The sequence below is a fragment of the Podarcis erhardii genome (genome assembly GCF_964252035.2).
Source record: "Podarcis erhardii genome assembly, chromosome: 7".
NCBI classification, from domain to species: Eukaryota; Metazoa; Chordata; class Lepidosauria; order Squamata; family Lacertidae; genus Podarcis; species Podarcis erhardii.
The window spans coordinates 48,881,877-48,903,489 of NC_138511.1; the positions used below are offsets into that span (position 1 = coordinate 48,881,877).

General features: G+C 41.2%; 1 protein-coding gene across 5 annotated transcripts in view; it reads left to right on the top strand.

Annotated features, from left to right (window-relative positions):
• CDH8 (cadherin 8) overlaps window positions 1-21,613 on the top strand; it is a 234,424-nt gene that overhangs the window by 145,834 nt on the left and 66,977 nt on the right. For all 5 annotated transcript variants that reach the window (XM_081871927.1, XM_081871929.1, XM_081871928.1 and 2 more), the window contains 2 exons: window positions 10,670-10,857; window positions 15,144-15,397. In XM_081871927.1, coding sequence (XP_081728053.1) covers window positions 10,670-10,857; window positions 15,144-15,397 — 442 coding nt within the window. The remainder of the gene's footprint in view (window positions 1-10,669; window positions 10,858-15,143; window positions 15,398-21,613) is intronic.

Sequence of the window (21,613 nt, forward strand, 5' to 3'; positions counted from 1 at the left end):
TGTAGGAAGAGGGTCCCCATGAGTGAACTGAAGGATCTGAAATTTCTAAAAACATGCACAGCATTGTGTTTGCAATCCAAAATGAACAGAACAGTGGAACATTCCTTATGCTCCTGTCCCATCTCAGAAGCAAGACCAGACAATATGAAACATAGGGGGGAAACTTAGGATAAGAAAGATTCTAGAAAATTCAAATGGCCAGGAGGCACAAAATGGCCATTTCAAATCATAACCTGTATTTTCTGTAGCTTCTGGTCATGTTTACAATTATCTCTTTGCAGTCACTAGAAAGTGCAGGAAGAAGAAAACTCATTATGCTAAGTTAGCCATGAGAATGGAGGCCTCATTCTCCCTGTGGGATTATAATTCCACTTGGTAAGAATGTAGGAAGAACCCTGTTGGATAAGGTCAAAGACCCATATAGTCCCAAATCCTGCCTTCATAGTAGCCAACCACATGTCCATGGGAAATCTTTGTGCTGTGGCCATTTGGCTCACCCATCATTCAGAATTCAGCTGTATATAAACTGAAGTTCAGTATAGTAACAAGCATCCATTTCATTACTGCCCCAAGAAATAGATCGCCAACTTTGGGATTATTATTTTTTTAAAAAAACATTATTATAATCAAGTCAATATAAAGAGAAAGAGCAGACTGAAACCCAGTTAAGCCACTTGCAAATCATAATCACTTACAGGACTGTGAATCATAACCATTTACAATGCAAAGTAGAGTCAGATCTGCACTGCAAGAACAAAAACAGCTTTTGTGGATGTCACACAATGCCAGTGGATAAAACAGTCGAAATATGCATCGGGACAGATTTCACACTTACTATGTATTTGAAGCCATCCTCCTACTCATTATATTATGTGATGAAATGAAAGAGTTGTGTTTCTGCATCTGATTGTGTTGCATGTGCTCTGTGCGATAGCAGAATCCAATAGAAGGTGACATGTTCCTTAATGATCCAAAAATCCATAGAAGAGAGTACTTGGGTGATGTAAATCACCATAATGTGGAGAGACATTTCTTAGAAGATGTGTGGCATAGAGTAGTTCTAAATATGTAACTGGAGGTCCACTGTTGTCAGTTACTCAAGCTTTTATAATTGCATCACAGATAGTTACACTACAGTCAGTTTTGCTGAATACTCTGAAATAAGTTCATACTTGATCCACGGTGTAAGGAAGAACCATAAGGAATAAGCTGTGAGAAAGTAGACATTGAACTGGTTTTAAGTGGAGAACAATTTTGGTGGAGCACAATGCCCAATAACAATAGCATCTTGAAGGTACAACTAAATGAGGAAAAGGATAGCCTGTTACAGCCAGTTGTGTTTTTGTTTTTTAATGTTCCCATTAGGGCTGTGCACTGGATTTGGCTGAGGCCTGAGCCGAACTATTCTTATTTGGAGAGACTTGGGGATTGGCTAAGTCATGTTCAGACAGGCACAGATCACTACAGGCTGGTTTGGATTGCCCAGGGGGTGGGGCATCAGGCAGGAAAGAGAGGCAGACAAAATGGGAAAACCCAATTAAGGAGCTGAAACCTACCTGTGATTGCTGGCTGCATCTTTCAGAAAAGGTATGCCCAACTTTCTGCCTAACTGACAGCCTCCTTCCTGCCTGATACCTTCTTCCCCTTGCTGTCTCTGCACAACAGCAATAGAGAGGAGGGAGCAATCCTTCACTGTGTGGCTAATGTGATGCTCTGCAAAGAGCTTTAATTCCAGGAGGGGTGATGGGGAATATTCCTGCTCTTGGTTGGGGTGTGTGTGAAGGACAAGCAAAGCCTCCTACTCTCACCTCTCTAATTATTTGTTACTGGCCACCAAAGCTCCCTGATCTTCTGATTTGAACAAAAAACAAGAACCAATAAGCTATGGAGTAGTTGTTTGCTCTAGAGCTGTCTCTTTTGTGGGGTGTTGTTAACCTGCTTTTTTGTCAGTCATTTTGTTTGTGGTGTGCATTGGAAGATTCTTGTCTGTTTTTGTAGGGAGGGGGCTGGGTTTTCTGGGAAATCAGTGTTTTGTGCCTGAAAACTTTCACAGATACTCAAAAGCTCCAAAAGGTTACAGGCCCTTGCCAAATATGGGAACTGGATAATGTTGATAGTCTGGATTTATCAAGTGACTGATCTTAGAAGTTCTGGCTAGCAGGACAGATTAACTGTATCAGCAACTCTGTGCAATCCCTCCATTGTTGATACCTGCTATAAGGGCAACATTGCTAAGAACATTTGCTTGGGGGGGGGGGGAGAAGATTATTATTTTTAACAACTGTGGTGGAATCTAACTGGTATGGAAGGTTATCAAAATTCATAAGATGTAGAACATGACACATTCACAATAAATTATAATGAACCAAGATAGTATGTTATGTATGTTTATTGGTTCCAGGCAGAATAGAAGCATGCATTTATGGCTGGAATGTGAACTAATATGACACCCCTGAGCCTTAGAACTAAGAACAATGAACTTTCATACCTACAGGGTTTGCTTAGAAATAATTTACGGGGTCCCACATGAGACATATTTTGGGTTTTTTTTAAAAAATCCCAACACTTTACAGATAAGATTTTGTTCACAAGAACAGCTGACTGCTGTGTAAAGCTCAAGTATATTAAAATAAGCTTATGCTTCACAGACAATATCTTAGCCTTGTGTTAAGTCAATTGGAATAACTACATTCGCTCCTTATGTACTCCCAGTCACTGATCTGGATTGGGACTCATGCGCAGGCATGCGCACACACACCCTTTCTCATAAGCATTCACTGTGAAATAATTCACCCTTTTGCCTTGATTTAACCACCCCATTTGCAAACATTGCAAAAATAATCAAAGTCCAAGCCGTAACGCACCTTCATTAACTGATCTTGCATTTGTGCACTTACAGCTGATTCTTAAATGTTTACCCTAGAAGTAAAGCACACTGCATTCAATAGACCTGACTTCCTTACAAGTCTCCTTTTCATGACTAAGACTGCAAAGGATTCAATGCCCCGTGAATGAAGGACACCTACAGAGCACCTGCAGTCTTAGAAATGCAATGATTTATGGACGGGCACTCAAAGAAACTTATGATAGACAAGCATCAGGACCCTGGACAGGGTCATTTGCAAACTCTAGACAAGCTCAATAGCAAACAAGAAGCAATGCCAGATTTCTGAATTTATCTCCAGTCTTGTTAAAATTTTACAAATTGCCACAGTGTGAAACAGTTCAGATTGAGACTGTGAGGCATATAATGGAGTAGTTACCTCTTTCCACTGTATTGTTTCCCTATACGTTAATTGTATGGATATATATATCAGCCCAAAAAGGGTTGGGTTAGGGTGTTGTTAAATTTTATTGCCAAAATGGTTAACCCCCCACTCACTTGCCATATTCCTGATCCAAATTCCCACCATCACCTACGTGCTATTTTCAGAAGATTAAAGAGAGGGAGGAATCATTCACACATTGTCATGATTATGACCTTAGGCTAACTCAGGGGTAAATTGATTGTTTTTGCCTGGCTAGAATGTGTCAGTGGATAGTACAGTTGGTAGAGTTCAGCTGATAGAGCATGAGACTCTTAATCTCACGGTCATGGATTTGAGCCCCACATTGGACAAAAGATTCCTGCATTGCAGGGGATGGACTAGATGATCATTGTGGTCCCTTCCGACTATACAGTTCTATGATTCTAAGCTTTGATAATTTCTCTTGACTGCAGGATGAAGGAGAGAAAGAGACAAGCAAATGCTTGTACTCACTAGCCTACTTTATCAAATGTAAAAATTGCATTCATTGCTCCACCCTCTGCTGCCCTTGGCCCCACACACCAATGGCACACAGCCTTTGGAAAGCTGCTCATAAGGGAATGTGGCCCTTGTGGTGAAAAAGTTTTGCCAGCCTTGCGCCAACCAATAAGGCCTAAACTATGGACCGGTAGCCTTCAGTGTTGCTTCAATGTGGTGATTTGAAACTTACTGAGGGCCAAAATAAAAATACTAGGACCTGCTGTCCTTTCTTGCTTTCCAACCCTTTCTACTCACCACCTCCCAGCCTTTTGCTACCCACTTCCCCCCAACGTGGCCAGCCCCATCTCTTTACACCTCACCCAACCCCATACCCTCACAAAATGCCCCACCTCTCTCTTCACAGTTCACTCCGCTCCTCTACTTACAGCTTACCCCACAGCTCACCCAAACGCTAGCTCCCTTTCCAAAATGGATAGGAGGTGCTTCAGAGAGTAGTTTGCCAACACACCTCCCACCCTTCTTTTAGACACTGCTGCAGTGATGTTTAGCAGAAGAGGAAGTAGTTCAGAGAGAGGTCTCAAAGTTAGTTCCAAATTTACAATAGATGCTGATGTCCATGCTTCTAAAGGACAAGTCAAAAACAGAAAGGATGGGGGAGAAAGGTCACACAGGGGGGTTTATGGGTGCCCAATCCCTCGCCCCAAATAAACCAGGTGTTGATCTGCCACAGGCACACACCTGATGGATGCCTTAGATCAGCCTTCACCAACTTGGTGCTCTCCAGATGTTTTGGACTGTAACTGCCAGTCTGGGGCCATTGTGAGGACAGAATGCTGGACTAGACAAGAACTTTGTTTGCAGGTAATAGGGTCTTCTTAGGTTGTCATGTACTTAAAATGTGACTGACCTTTGTCATTACATTCCTTGTTCTAAGTCTTTTTCCTTTTTCAAAACAATGGGTTACATGCATGTGATTTACAATGCCTCTTTTGATTGCATTAAGAAAATGCCCACTTAAACAATTTAAGACCTCTGTGTTACATGTGGATTCTTGTATGAATTGTTACTACATCATTCAATTGCTCACACACTTTCTTATAAATGATTTCAGGGTTTGTCAATTAGTGTCATATTTATTTATGCTTCATCCTCAAAAATGCATAACAAAGAATAAATTACAGAGTAAACTGATGTTCTGTTTTGTGGTCCATAATATGTTAGTTTTCTGCAGTAAGCACCAAAGAAAAGGCATAATGGCCACAGATTACAAAGTAGAGGGAGGGAGAACTATGAAGAAATCAATTGTATTTTAAGGCTCCAAATGGCCTTGCAGGGTGTAATTTTTTTGAGTTATCCCAAAGGGCAAATTACCTTCAAGGAGATTTACAAAAAAGGAGTGTGTCAGGCTTGCTTTGACCTTTTCTGACAGTATGAAAAGTTGCATCTAGTTGTTTTCTCTTTGCTTCCCTACACATATTTATTTATTTCGTATATCTTATTCGCCCTTCACTATAAAGGTCCCAGGGCAGCTTAGAACAATATAAAATGCACTTACAGAAACAAAGGATGCATTTAAAATTATTGTTATTAAAATATATTGGAGAAAAAATACAAACCGAACATTCCCCCTCTTTCCCCCTATTCAAAGGATGTAAACAACAACAATAAAGTTAATACAAGCACTGAAGTGAGGAGAACCTGAAATTTACTAATATCAATACAAGGGATAATGTTAACACAACGCTATACAGTGGTGCCTCGGGTTAAGTACTTAATTCGTTCCGGAGGTCTGTCCTTAACCTGAAACTGTTCTTAACCTGAAGCACCACTTTAGCTAATGGGGCCTCCTGCTGCCGCCACACTGCTGGAGCACAATTTCTGTTCTCATCCTGAAGCAAAGTTCTTAACCCGAGGTACTATGTCTGGGTTAGTGGAGTCTGTAACCTGAAGCGTATGTAACCTGAAGCATATGTAACCCCAGCTACCACTGTATTATGGAATGTAGAAGGTACAGTTTGTCCAGTAGTGTCTTGGTTTGTGTGCTGGCCAGCAAGCCACTATAAAAGTTTATTAAGTTTTTTTACCTTCTAGTTTTTCAGAAAGTGTCATGTCCTGATCGTGTACATTTAGAGCAGTTATAATTATAAACAAGTAGAACAATTAAAATTGTTCCAACTCAAACAGAAGAGCATATGCTCATTAAAAAAAAAAAAAATCATGAAGCAGATGTATGTAAATCTGTTTCTTGTTTGTGCCATTCTTTAAACCCCAGCCCAAAAGTTCACCCATCCTGTTTCCACAGTAAAGTGTTAGAATTTTTCGTTTAAATATTCCACATAGAGATGTATATTGAAATGCGTATTATAAATGCATTTTCTTTCAAAACATGCATTTCAAATGTATTTTAATTATTTTTCAAGCCAAGAACTCAGGCCCAGTGTCAGTGTTCAGTCAGGTTGGGCAGTGGCCAATGGACCCAAGGGATTTGATAGACCTCTTACTGACCTGACTTCTTACTAATTTCTTCCCTGCTAGGTGCCTAGGTGGTTTTGAGGGAGGCAAGCTCATCCCTCATCTACACTTAATGTCCACCATCTTAAGTTACACAAAATATAATGTCTTGGCTGGTAGGTTTGTTGACATACCTAGACAGCACATGGATATTATCTGAGAGTTAGAACCCTCTAACTCTAGGACCCTCATACCTACAGGACCGCCTCTCCTGGTATGCCCCATGGAGGACCTTACGGTCTGCAAATAATAACATCAGGGAGATTAGGCTTGCCTCACCTGGTGGAATGCTCTGCCACAAGAGATGTCAGAATTTGACATCTTTCTGCAGGGCCTGCAAGATGAAGTTGTTTCGCCAGGCCTTTGGTCAGGGCTCAGCCTGACTCCCCTTCTCTTTCTGTATAAGAACTAGTATGAAAGAGGCCTCCCAGCATTCTCACAGGCCCATATAAGAACAGAGTAAACAGTTGGGCCTGATGAGCATTTACTGTTCCCAACCCTAATCCTGCAGAAAGCCATCTAATTAGATTTTAATTTGATCCTGACTTGTTTTTAGGAGGTAATTGCTGTTGTTAAGGCAGCAGAGAGCATTGTTGGCTGCCCACTCTCCACCTTAGAGCAGATTTATGCCACAAGGTGCCATAGGAAGGCACTGGACATAGTAAAAGATCCATCGCATCCTGGTCACTGTCTCTTCGAGCTCCTGCCGTCGGGACGGAGATACAGGACGATGATGACAAGAACGAGCCGTCTCAAGAACAGCTTCTTCTCCAGAGCGATCTCGGCCCTGAATGGGAAACCTGGACTTTGAAAGTCATCTAATCTTCCTTGCTGTATTATATTATATTGTTTTATTTAGTGTTTTTATAGTTGTTCTGATTTTGAGTGGAGTGCCCTACCTGGGTGAATGGAGCAGCCAAGTAATTTCATTGTCCCTGAGAGGGGGCAATGACAATAAAGATATTATTATTATTATTATTATTATTATTATTATTAGTAATTTAATTATTGTTTGATTTTATACCAGTGTTATATATTTGATGTTAGCAGCCCTGAGCCTGGTTTCGGTCGGGGAGGGCGGGATACAAATAGAAGTTGTTGTTCTTGTTGTTTTTGTTTTTGTTGTTATTATTATTATTAATTAACTCTTCCATGTTTGTGTGCACATGCACATGTATGCATGTATCCATGTATAGGGATACCAGCAGGTTGTGAATTATAATTCCAAGATAAAATGTTAATCAGAAGGGGCTCTAACTAAATCCCATAGCAGCACACTGAAATGATCCTAAATGGCTGGATCCTTGATGTCTTGCTTTCCAGTTAGGAACATGGAAGCTGTTTTGGATTGAGAAAGACCATTTATCCATGTAGCTAAGTGTCATCTGTAGTGGCTTTCTGGGGTTTCAGATGGGGGACAGTCCCAGCCCTACTTGGAGATGTTGGCAATCTACTGCATGCAAAGCAGATACTCTGCAACTAAGACCCTTCCCTCTGATGTCCATGTATCTCCCAAAATTAAAGCAAGGCTGGGAAAATTATGAACCAGTTCTGAGTGTTGTGCTCACTGATTCAGTAATGGGCACAAGATTGTTGCCTGCAGATTTCTGAGTCAATTATTCCTTCTAGGATGTAATTCTCTCCCACTGTCATTTTAGATATGGATCACACTCACTTGTTTCTTACATTCCTCATTCAGAAATGGAAACACTCTCAGCTACTCCAACTTTCTTCTAGCCCATTAGAAGAAGAGAGGGAGAAGGAGAAAGCACTTCCAGAAAATCTCCCTTCTCAGAGCAGTTTCTATAGCTAGAATGGAGCATAACTGATTAGTAAGCAGACTGTCAGCTCCTGGATAATGGACCCTCTTTTTTACATTTGTAAGCTGCACATGCTAAACTCATTTTCCTAAAAAAAAATATTCATTCTAAGCACACAAACTTTGTAATCATTCACAGGTTCATAGCTGACCATAATCTATGCAAATAGTTACCACAATTACGCTATAACATGACACCAACACATTCTGCCCCTGAAAGAGTAAAATGGAAATAAAAATGAAGACTACAGCTCCCATTGCCCCTATTTAAGACTCTCTAACTCATCAGGTATGCATGGATTTTGTCTGATTGGTTTCAGTGATAAGTAGTCCTGAAACTGATAATTTCACCTCTTAGCCATGGCTGAAACAAGTGAATTACCAAGAAGCATGCATAATTAGACCGTCTGTAGATGTGCTCAGGAGCCAGAGGTTAGCCATGCTTTGCTGGCTTCCAGATCATTACTAAAAGTCAGAGAGAGATGTCATTAGAATGAGCAATTTGATTCTTTCCCTAAGTAATGAGAAATCTGAGATGTAATGTAAAATACTCTGTTGGAACCCAATTTAAGCCAGTTAAGGGTGACTTCCTAGGATTTGAATTAGGAATGTGCAAAAACAACCGCAAGACATTTTTGCAAGCTTTATGAAAGCTCTATTAAAGGATGCTTCTGAAATTCCCCTCATGGAATTTTCCTCAATATTTTAGCATCTCCTTACTTTTTATATTACTGAGTTTTTGAAAAACACACGAAAAACATATAATTCTATTATTATGAGCCAAAAGTGTAAAAGCACCCATATAACAACCAGCCAACTAGAAGTTAAGCATAATTAAGGAAACATTTTGATCAGAGAATATGTATTCTGAAAGACCACAATCAGATTCTAATTATAAAACTGTACTGTTTATTTATTTATCATATTTCATGTAAGATTCATATCTTAGGAAACCTCTCAGAGTGCTACACTCACGCAATTGGACACACACACACACACACACACACACACACACACACACTATTTATATACATCTTTAAAACAATTTCACATATAAAAACAATTTCAAATCCAGTATAGCTACAGACTAAACTTAAAATAGCAATCTAAAAGGTTTGTTGAAAAATAGGTGCCTGCAGTAGGTGCAGAAAGTAGAGTAAAGATGGTGCCCATCTGATATGTCACGGGAGGGAATTCCAAAATGTAAAACAGGTGTGGGATATCTTTGGCCCTCCATATATTGCTAAACTCCAACTCCCATAATCCTGGGCCATTGACCATGCTTGCTGCGGCTTATGACAGTTGTAGTTCAGTAACATCTGGAGGGCCAAAGGTTCCCCATACCTGCTCTAAAGATCATATTCTTCTTCTTATTATTATTCAGCTATACATAGTTCCTCTGCTCACCTCTGTTTGCTAGCCACTTTAGTTATTCTATTGATTATTTAATTTGTTGTATGCACTTAGTGATCTTTTATTACAATACCTTTTAGGGCACTGCTCTTCAACCTTGGGTCTCCAGATGTGAGAGGACTACATCTCCCATCATCCTTGACTATTGGGCTGGATGATGTGCATTCCACATGTATGGATCCAAGCTTGAAGAACACTTTATTAGGGCCAAAGTAGATATGAAGTGACATTACTCAATGGCAGGTGCAGTGTGTCCAATAGAGTCTTGATTCATGCGCTGGATAAATGGCATAATATATTATTAAACTTTTGGAATTTCTCCACTTCAGTGTGTATATGAACTAATTAGTTAGATATGAACTGTGTTTTAGGGTTGGGTAAAAAGGGGTGAAGTTTTCAGTTTGTCATTTTTTGCTTTTCAATATATAACTTTCCCTCTTTTAAGAATATATGAAGTTAAATGCAATTAACGTGTAGGGTGCAGGTGTTTAAAAATGCAAATAGAGTTAGGTATGTCAGATTTTCTAATTGTAGGATCACTGCGGGGAGGGAGGGAGAACTTAATCAGTTCCTGCACTGCTGTGGACCTGATTAAAAACTGTTCTCAGAAACAGCTATTAGCATTGGGAGGAAGCTCCAGAGCCCGACTCTAGGGCCATAAGAAGCTCTGCTTTTCCAATCAGGCAAAGACAGAAGACCTGCTTCTACCAGACCTGGCCAATCCAGAGGCATCATATTGTCTACAAAGTACAGCGACTGACATCTCACACCTTTATCTACACTCCCTTGTCACTGAAGAAGACTCTAAAGCTTGGCCACCTAGTGTCCACAGTAAATAGGCTAGATGACAACCTTTGGATTTTCCCTGATATTCCTGGCATAGATAAACCATAGAAACGTACCAAACCCAGTAAAAATTTGTAAGAGGGTGTTACAGGAATGGACAGCAATCCCATAAATATATGTGTCAAATGCATAGGAACATAGAAATATGCCTTTTATTGAGTCAGGTCATTGATCTACTGAGATACTTACTGTCTACACTGACTGGCATTTGCTCTCCAGGATTTCAGATGGGCGTCTCTCCCAGAACAGGAGGAAAAGAGACTATTGTCCAATTAAATGTCCAATTGTTTGTTTGTTTTTATTCACCTCTCTTCTTCTCTCTTTCTCCCAGGTTTGTATCATTTCTCAGTATTGGAAGACATTAGTATTGGTGAACCAATAGGAAGGGTGAAAGCAAATGACCTGGATATTGGTGAGAATGCTAAGTCATCCTATGACGTTATTGAAGGAGATGGAGTGGATATATTTGAAATCACTTCGGACTCCCAGACTCAAGAAGGCATTATTAGACTGAGAAAGGTAAATGGCAACTGAAAGACTGAGTTTGTGGGTTTTGGCATTGCACAAATGAGTTCTAACATATTGTGCTGTGAAAATTTGGAAGGCATTGGTTAGGATGGAAGTATCCCATGTCCTGTTTCCCAGTATCCCATATATAGGAGCATAAGAAGTTGACTTATACCGAGTCAGTCCATTGGTTCATCTAGCTCAATACTATCTACACTGACTGGCAGGGGCTCTCTTGGATTTCATACTCTTACTATCAGAAGGTTCTTCCTAATGTTTATGCTATCCCACATGGTCTTTCAGATATCTGCAAGAAAGAGAATAGTTTTCATTTCTTTTAACTGCTAACACTGCACGACCTCTGATCTGTATTCCTTCTCTTTCTCATCCTTATTCACCTTAGCTAGAGCACAGGTGGAAAAGAGCACAGGTGTAGCTTAGTGGCTAAATAATGTAGAGATTTTTCAGGCCATTTTTTGCTCCACGATACTCCATTGAAGGCCTCAGAGATGCTCCAGGCTCCCTTGGGCCGAAACATGCTTCTCTTATAAACACTATCTGGGTTGATACTGGGGGTGTGGGACCATTTTCAATCTAAGAGCTGCATTTCTTCATGGACAACCATTCAAGGGCTGCATTCCAGTAGTGAGTGAGGTCAGAGGCTAAAGGGGGCAGAGAAACAGATGTGACCCTTACTGCTGTACGGTTGCCTAAACCACTGAGCCCTTGAGCTTGCCGATTGGAAGGTTGGCAGTTCGAATCCACATGACGGGGTGAGCTCCTGTTGCTCTGTCCCAGCTTCTGCCAACCTAGCAGTTCAAAAGCACACCAGTGCGAGTAAATAAGTAGGCACTGCTGTGGTGGGAAAGTAAACGGTGTTTCCATGCGCTCTGGATTCCGTCATGATGTTCCGTTGTGCCAGAAGCGATTTAGTCATGCTGGCCATATGACGCCAAATGTTGTCTGTGGACAAACGCCGGCACCCTTGGCCTGAAAGAGAGATGAGCGCCACACCCCATAGTCACCTTTGACTGGATTTAACCATCCAGCAGTCTTTTACCTTATCTTTACCTTACAATTGCCTACATTCTACCTTTGCCTAAGTCAGAAGTTTCTGTATGTACACACATGCACACACATATAAGCAGACATACTGTATATCTGTATCCTCTCCAGAGGTAATCACGGTACAAGCTCCTATTTTAACCAGGCAAAAGCACTCATGAAAGGGGCAGAGTGGAACCAGTAAGGGGTGTGGCGTAGGGAAATGTGTGTGGTCTTAGAGAGTCCTCATAGCCACATAGAGAAGTCTGAAGTGCCACAGTGCCATAGTCACCAGCTACCTCATGCCATAGCATTTACATATTTGTCATTTGATTTTAATTTCAAAATAAAAATAGCACACACAACACACACACACAGAGAGAGAGAGAGAGAGACAGACAGACAGACAGAGAGAAAAAGCAGAACGGATTTTGAATTTGTTGTTCAGAGAACTAGGTTGACAAATGCTCTGGGCTAGTATCATTTTGCCAGCTGAATTTGAAATGGCTAAAATGATACAGGATGCGTGATTGGCAAATTGTGAATATGCTGATTTACAGCCACCTATTCATAGGTACAAAAGCTTAGTAATTTCTGAGTCGACAGAGAAGCGAGTGCTTGTCATGTTTACTAAAAATGGCAAAGTTCCATTAGAGCGAGATTCGTGTCTGAAAAAAATCAACACAATTTTTGAAAGTAAGAATATATATTTAAGCTTCCAGAGACTTCCTGAAAGAGTTCGGTGATTTCTATTTGTGCTCTTTGTATTTGCATTGCAGATTTCAGCTTCTGTGTCATTTTCTCTCCATCTCTTTGTTCCTTTCTATGGGACATTGTAATGCAAATTTACATATCTTTCCAAAGCCTGACAAATTTGCAACTTTGAAATTTTAATCATTGTGAAGCATCAGTAGGTTAGACTTTGAACCCACACGTGTAGATGCTCTTGAACTTTTACAGATATGATTCCTGGGTGATCATAAAGTTGGTGATTTAAGATCTTTTTTTTAAAAAAAACACCCTCATTTTTATATAGTTTGGGGGTTTTTTGGGGGGAGGACTTACCTGCCAGTTTTACTTTTTTAATTTTTATTGAGTCTTTTCATACTGCATTGAGATAAAAAACAAACTAATCTAAACAAACATTAAAATATAGAAAAGAGACAGAAAAATCAAAGTCCCATCTCACAAATAGAGAGTCTCTCACACAATCTTCTCTATTTGGCCCTTGACTATTCCCAGGTACACACCCTTTTTGCCCTGGCCATATCCCTCACCAGTCCTGCTCTGTGCCCTCCTTGAGTGTAATTTGCTTGGATGAAATGTGACCCTGAACTTTGATATTGACTCTTGCTTAAACCTCAAGGTTAAAGAGGGATGTGTGAGAAGTAACATTCATTGCACAGCACACCTTTGCCTCTAGCCCCACTCATTACTGGCATGTGGGCTCCAGAGGTTGCCTAGAAGCATGCGTGCCGCCGTGCCGCCTTGCCCCCGTGACATCAGCACACTGTGTGTGTGTGTGCAACATCAGCACCACCCACGGTGTGTACTAGTGATGCCAGCACACTGTAGGACATGCACGCATGCCACAGTCATGCCGTAGGGTGTGCTGACATCATGTATACACGCCACGGGGCATGCAGACACTCTGTAATGTGCGTGCATGACACAGAGCATGCCCTGTGGCTTTTGCACATAACTGCCATGGAACTTTCAGGGGCCCAGCCCCTTCATTTAAAATAGGGGAGGTTGTCCCCTTCCCTACTTGGTGCCCCTGCCTAGAAGTGAATGAGGTCCCTGAGCTGAAAAAATTTCTAATCCTTAGTTAGATTGAACAATACATCTCATTTCCAGTTGAGCTTTCTCAACTGGAAAGTGAGCTTTCCACAACACTTTAGGTTTTCATTTTAAATGTCTGGGATGGATGTTTCTTTTATTCTTGATGTGTGGGGTTTTTTTTAGTATTTGGAATGGTTGATGCTATTGTATTCACTTATTTTGTCAGGGAATACTCAAGAGAGTATGTTACTATGAGAAGTTGCCTATCAATATATCAAATCAAATTGTGTTTGTGTCCTTTTGAATGCTTTTGGTAAAGGCATACTTCAGTGGTTGAGCACATATTTTGCATGCAGAAAGACCCAGAATCAGTCACCAACGTCTCTTGGTATAGCTGCGATAAAACCCCATCTGAAATATTGGAGAGCCATTGCCAGTCAATGTAGACATTGCTGTGCTAGATTGTCCAATGGTTTGACTCATATAAACATCCTGTGTCCCTGTGCATCTAAACTGAATGACTGTAACTCAGCAGGAGACACTGAGCGTCCCATTTTTGCCCTATGTAAACATTGCTTGTGTGGAATTAAGCTAGAAGCAAAATCAAATACAGATTGTAGGGAACATAGGTTTTACATGAACAAATCAGCCAAAATTTAAGGGAAAGCTGGTTGAATTCTAGGCTTGCAAATGCTCACATACTCCATGTGTGTCTCTCTCTATAGTAGAGAATAAAGGCACATGGCAGCTAGCTGAAAAACTTTCTTGATGGTTACCAGGTGCAAATTTTCTCATAAATTCAGCTTAACCCAGGGTTAGCCAACATCGTCCCCTCCACCAATGTTCTTGGACTACAATTCCCATCCAACCCAGTCAGCAGAACTATTAGCCAAAATGATGGGAGATGTAGTGTGATATCTAGAGGAGACCACACTGGCTATCCTTGGATTAATCTGTATGGCAATATTGCTATTTTTTCTTACGATTATACCTAAATTGTTCTCAGCACTGTCTCTCCAAACCCTTCAATTCTGCATGGCTCCCCTCCCCCTTTGCAAATATCAAAATATATAAACTTGCATACTTTTTTCTTTGCTCCTTATCTCCAACAAGCAGAATACTGATTAGGTGTGTGATTAATATGCAATCCAGGCCATTGGCAGTAACATTATTATTTTTGGCTAAGCAGAATAGTGACTGCACTCATGGCAAGATAGTGTATGTATGTGTTTATTTGTGTGTGCTTAGTTTTATATTTTATAAAGCAGAAAAGGAACCACAAATGGGGGGGGGGGGGCTACAGAGACATCAATACATGCCCAGGACATTTATAGCCCAGTTCAAAGGAAGCGGAAAGAGATTGCATTATAACTCAGTGATTAGGTTTTAAATGCATAACACTTCCATCCTTTTGCTAGTTCTTGCTGCTGTGGTCATTAGTGAAAGGCATTTGTCTTTGTCATTCTTAACAGCCCCTGGACTTTGAGACGAAAAGATCCTATACTCTGAAGGTAGAAGCGAGTAATGTGCATATTGATCCACGTTTCATCAGTGTGGGACCCTTCAAGGATACTGCAACAGTGAAAATTGTCATAGAGGATGCTGATGAACCTCCAATTTTTTCATCACCAAGTTACCTACTAGAAGTACATGAGAATGCTGCTATTAACTCTGTGATTGGCCAGGTGACTGCCCATGATCCTGATGTATCTTCAAGCTCTATAAGGTACTGCTGCTTTAACGCCTCTTGTCTTTAGTTGAAATGAAGCCTAGTGTACCCCTGGTAATACCCTCTTTTGCCTTTGGCCCCACCTCCTAATGGCATGTAGCCCCTGGAAGGTGGTCCTTGGGCTCAAAACATTCCCCATCTCTGCCATACTTTTTTCCCCTCTCTGCCATACTTGGAGGTCAGTTTTTGAGCCCATTCTCTGGGTGTGATGCCACCCAGCTTGTTAAGAATATAGTGACCAGAGAAAGGGAATTCTTAATGGTGTGTTGCCTATGGAACAGCCTCCCCAAGGAGGGCCTGCATGACAACTAGTCATATGACTTTACTGCTCCAGGACAAGACCATTTCCCAGGCCTTGATTTCTGAACTTGGCTGCTTCTGCCTTGTTTTGTTGAACTGAACGGCAGTTTAAATATGGCTTTGGCATGATGGCTTCTATTTTTATTTATTATTTTTTTAAAAAAATAATTGCAAGCTAACCTGAGAGTCATAACATCAGACAAAGAAGGAAAGGAAAGAAAGTACAATGGAATCAGTGTCAGCTCCACCTTTGGGAGAGCAGCCTTTCTGTCTGTCTGGCTGCCTTCAATCACCACAACCAGCCAGAGGGATAGAGTAGCCAGGTTAGGTAGGTGGGAGATTGATGAAAATCAGGTGCCAATATTTCTGTTAGTGGAAACCCTTTCTAGTAAAGCAAAGTCACCAATGGATACATCCCTATGTATTTGTACATATGATTCTCACTATACCAATTCACCACCAGGGGCCTCTAGCTGGGAGTTGTGAGTCATACCTCTTCTGGTGGGATTTTGTACTCATTTAATTGGTTCATGTATTCATTTGTGCTCTCCATAGGAATATGATGCATCTTGCATTATGTCTTGCATTGCTTGATCTCATCAGCTCAATTTATGACTCTCCTCCTCTCTCTCTTGCACTCCCTCCCCCTACTGCCATGCATATATATCAACCTAGTTAGCTGCACATTTCATGCACCTGATGAAGTAGAATCTGGCCCATGAGTGTGTTAGTCTTTAAGGTGCCTGGGGTGTTTTTTATTTGAAAAATAAACATCCAAGTGATTAGAAATATGAGAGAAAATCCATCAGCCTTAGGCATTTCCTAATTTTTAATTGCAGTTGGAAAATGCTAAGCCTCTCTCTGCCTCATGAGTACAGTTCCTTCACCAAAATTCTTTGAAGCTGCCATCTGTGCAACAGGATTATGCAATGCTGTTGGTGATCAGATAATAAGAAAGTGATTATGTCAAATGAAGGGGCAGAAAATCTTGACTAGTGATAGAAAATAGTTCTCATTGGATCAATATATGTCTCTGACTGATGCAAACTTCTTAAGTTCTGCAGAATGTGTCAGTAGGTAAGCTATTCTATGGTACTATTTGACATGTAGTTTTTTTGTTATGTTTTTTAAAAGAAAATCTTAGATACTCAAAATTTAAATCCTTGACCTGTCTTATAATTTGTGAAGTCAAGTGCCCATGTGGATTACAGGTGATATGCACACTGATTCAGCTATTCTGACTTTCATAAACCCACACGCCTTTTTAATAAGAGGAACACTAACAGAAAAAAGCACTGACTGGCCTCCTAAGTTAAATAGATAAATCAAGTAGAAAGGGATAGGCTTCTCCAAACTTGGGTCCCCAGATATTATTGCCCTACAAGTTCCATCAGCCCCAAACAACACTGCCAATTGTCAGGGAAGAAGGAGGTTGGGAATTGTTATCCAACAACATATGGGGACCCAGTATTGGGAATGGCTGCTCTCGGTGCTTTTTTTCCCCTTAAGGGAGAAAATGGTGCCACTACTCAACTCACTACTCAAGTTGTTACAGTAAGTGCCACACTTTTAACATGTGGAGTGGTGAAAGTGCTGGTACTGCTTACCCTCAAATACCCCCAGAAAAAAGCACTGTCTGCTTTAGGTTGCCACAGAATTCACCCAAAGTAAAATTGGGAGCAAATTTAGAGGTTTCTGGATGAAATAGGCAATAAATTCTAAAGCATGCTGTCAGGGCTGCCTCTAGGTCCCAGCTCACAGAGGACCAACGCCAGGCTGATATTATGTACAAAAGTCTTTATTGAAGTATAATTTCCATTTCAAAGCCCGAGCGTGCAACCCTACGTCTAGACTCTAGATCGGCGAAGTCCTATCTGAATCACTTCCCCTTCCGCACCAGTTTAAGATCCTAGCCCTGCTCCACCTTCTACACTGCTCTCTCCTCCTCTGGGTCCTCCTGCCCTCTGGGGCATTGCCCTTCCTGGACTCTTCCGACGCTGAGTCGCTTAGCTCCTCCCCCTGCCTCCGGCGTGCTTTAGGACCCGGTTCCCAATCCTCACTCTCTGCTGTCCCGCGCTCCTGTACATTTGAACTTGCTTCTCGCGCCAACCCAGTGACCTTTCTCCTAACCGTTACACTGCTTCTATCACTGCTTCCCTCTTCCGTGACACTGGCCAGATCTGACCTCCCCTCCGTTGTACGACTCTCCGAGGAAGGCGTGGTCAGCTCTGCCTTGTCTTCTCTCTCTGGTGAGGGAAGTACTGGTCCCGATGCCTGGGACCCTTCCCCCCCACTCTGCTCTGGTGGGGAAGCTGGTCCTGATCTCCAACTACTACTCTGGGAGTCCCTGCTCCCCCCTTGCTCCTGGGGCGTTCCCCTTGGGACCCCCCTACCCCTGGCCACTGGCGCTCCCTTCTGTGAATCTTCCGATTCGCTGGAGAGGCTTATGGAATCCCTCGGACCACTGTCTCCTCCTACACTGCCCTCTGATTCCTCGCCCTCGCTCTCCATCTCCCATCTTCCCTGTGCCTCTGCTCCTGAGCCCCTGACACATGCGTAGGCAAACTAAGGCCCAGGGGCTGGATCCAGCCCAATCGTCTTCTCAATCTGGCCCACGGACGGTCTGGGAATCAGCGTGTTTTTACATGAGTAGAATGTGTCATTTTATTTAAAATGCATCTCTGGGTTATTTGTGGGGCATAGAAATTAGTTCATTTTTTCCTTCAAAATATAGTCTGGCCCCCCACAAGGTCTGAGGGACAATGGACCGGCCCCCTGCTGAAAAAGTTTGCTGACCCCTGTTCTATAGGAAGCAAATAACTAATCTGCATAATACTTTTTTCAGGTCACACCATACATTCCTAGGTTACTATTGTGTAACACAGCACTTTTAATGTTTATTTAGAAATAAGTTCCACTGGGCAGATTGGGGCTTACTACCAGGCAACTGTCCAGGTTTTGCTTAAAGTGACTTTTTAAAAACAAATGTATTGATCAAGAAAAATGCTAGCGGAATCAAGTGTGGTGAAATGACCAGATTTGTACCTGGGGAACTAGGGTCCAAATCCTTACGCAACCTAGAAGCTCATTTGGTGACCTTGGGCCAATCATTAACTCTCAGCCTAACCTAATCACATGGAGAAGGAGAGATCCATGTGACCACTTTAAGCTCAGTAGAGGGAAGGCAAGATAGAAATGCAATGATAAATAAAAATAAAATAAATGCAAGTTTCCTGCTTTATCATGGCAGGGGACTATGAGGTGTTTCTGACCAATGAGAATTCAGTTAATTCAGTTAATTCAGTTACTAGTGGAAGGTATCTTATTTGTTACCTTTGTAAAATTGATTAATAACTAAATCAGGGAGTCTGCTTGCATTACATATTTGGAAGGTTTTAGGAACTTAATCAGTCCGTTGCACTTACATTATCCAGCGACTCATTATGCTTGTTGTCTCTTATGGTGAAATTCCCTGAACAGCAGCTACTATGGAGAGGATATTTAGTGTTAACTCCCTGCTTTCACTGCTTTCTCTCGTTTTCATTCAATAGAACTACATTCACTGCTCAGAGCAAAACCAAAGAAATATACTTTGTTCTAGGACATGTGCAGAATCATGCTGCTCATTAGCAAGTATTCCAAAGTCCATTTTGGGGATCCCGTTTGGCTAATTTAATTGCTATACAATCCTATTTCAATGTTGTTATTTTACAATAACTGGGTTATTTTCTAACAGATGTCAAGAAGTAAGGCAGAATGAGGATGCTATAACTGGGTAAAAGAGCTGAAGAACTAGGTTCAGGAAAGCATAAGGAAAGTTGCCAGGGGATGGTCAAACAGACTGTAGGTATCATACCAAAAGGAGATTCAGGGAAGGTTAGGGTAGGGCAGGGATGAGGAACCTCAGGTCCAGTGGCCAAATATGGTCATCCAATCCTATTTGTCTGACCCTTGGGACACTCCCCATGCCACGCCCAACAACACCCCCTCTCCCCTGATCCATCCCTCCCCTGGCCCTGATTCTCCTCCTCCTTGAATGGTGTTGTCTGACTGAAATGTGTCCTTGAACTCTGATAATCCCTTTTTCTCGCATGGCTGGAGGATAGTGAAGGGTATGTGAGTGTGTGCAAAATTAGCCTACTGTACATCAGCAAAATTGATACTCATTGCTCTGCCCACTCTTGCCTCTGGACAATCTCACTAGGGACAAGTGGCCCAGGAAGGTTGTCCAGAAGGGAATGAGACCAAGGATATCCATCTCTAGCATTTCATCTTCTTGTTTCCCCCTCTTCTTGATAATGTATGAATGCAATTTCTTTGCTCATTAATTGATGGAGAATGGTGGGGGCTTGGGGAGGAGAGGGAGGCACAGGAAATTATTTTGGCACTGAACTATATTGGAATGTGCAAACATCAAATTTCTCAAACATCATAAATTGTTATTTTCTGACCAAAGAGCTCATTCCAAAGGTATTAAATTTGAATGAGTCTCTGCCTCTGCACTTCCTCTGCATCTTTTGTTCTACCTATGAATCCAGAATCTATCAGGTCTTGAGTGAAATCCTTTCTCCTTTAACACCTTTCTTCCCACTGAATGCAAAGGAAAAAATGTGTGTTTCTGCACACACACACCCCTCAAGGATATTTCATTTCTAGCAAAAGCAAATCATTTTCTTAATTCATAGCATGCCCTAAAATTGTGTGTGTGTGTGTGTGTGTGTGTGTGTGTGTGTGCGTACACCCACCCAGATATGCCTTCCTGACATGCAGCTGTTTATCTCAGTCACCTAGTAACATGCCCTCTCTGCTTGGCATTGTTGAGATACAGTGATTTATGGCATCAATATTATGAATCACATCTCAGCAGGAGAAAGCAAAAAAGGTGGCTGTGTGGGTTTTGCAAAGCCAAATGCTGTTGTAAAGTGTTCATTTGCATTGGTGCAAAACAGAAAGTATTTCATGGAAGCAGCTACGGGCATAGGGAAGGAACACTGCATTTGAATCTGCATTGGCATTAAGGTAAAGAAATGTATGATCACACCACCAATTTTCTCCCACATAGCCCCAAAAGCTAACAGCAAAGTCCCAATAAACTGTGGCGTTACTAAGGCAATTTTGAAGGTTATTATTTACCTAGATACTCTCTTTCCGCTCCCCCCAGTTTTCCTTACAGAAATGTACTTTTATGTATTGCTTACTTGTGTGACAGTGTGCCCTCATTAAAAAGAGCTATAATATCATTATAAAGACAAGGTAGCTACAAACATTGCACATGATATATATTAACTTAGAGTCAGGAGGGGGCTTTGCTTCCTTGGAAACTTGTAAACCTGTTTCAGTTGTGTTGAGAAATTGTTATACTCTTTAATGCATTTTGATTTTGTAAATAGCTTGTTGAAAGTCAATATGGAAACATGCACAAATCCCCTGGTTTTTTTTTCTCCCTATAGCTACAGAGATTGTAAATAGAATTACAGCAAGGGAGACATTTATTTATTTAGCTAAATAAAATCAATGCATAGTATGACTTTTGCTTGCACATATGAATCAAGATTCGCAACTTCTTTTTTTCTTCTTTTTCAAAAAGTGGAATTATTGCATATCCAGTGTACAATTTAACATATATATGCATGCTTCAATATCCCAGCAGTGGATTGGTGTATAACAGATGAGTTGAAAATCTGGCTAGTGAACAAGCCTGGTTCTATTTCTCTGATAAATTTGTCTCAGTTAATGTGTATTTTGTACACTTCATTTTTTTAAATGATTCTTTAGCAACCATATTTTCATTCCTACCACTTTACATTTCTCTCCACCACCTCCTTCTTTACATCTGTATGTCCCCCTTTTCCCAAAGCATTCACTGCAATATACTTGGGGATGTCCTGTGAGGTTAGGCTAAGAGATGGTGAG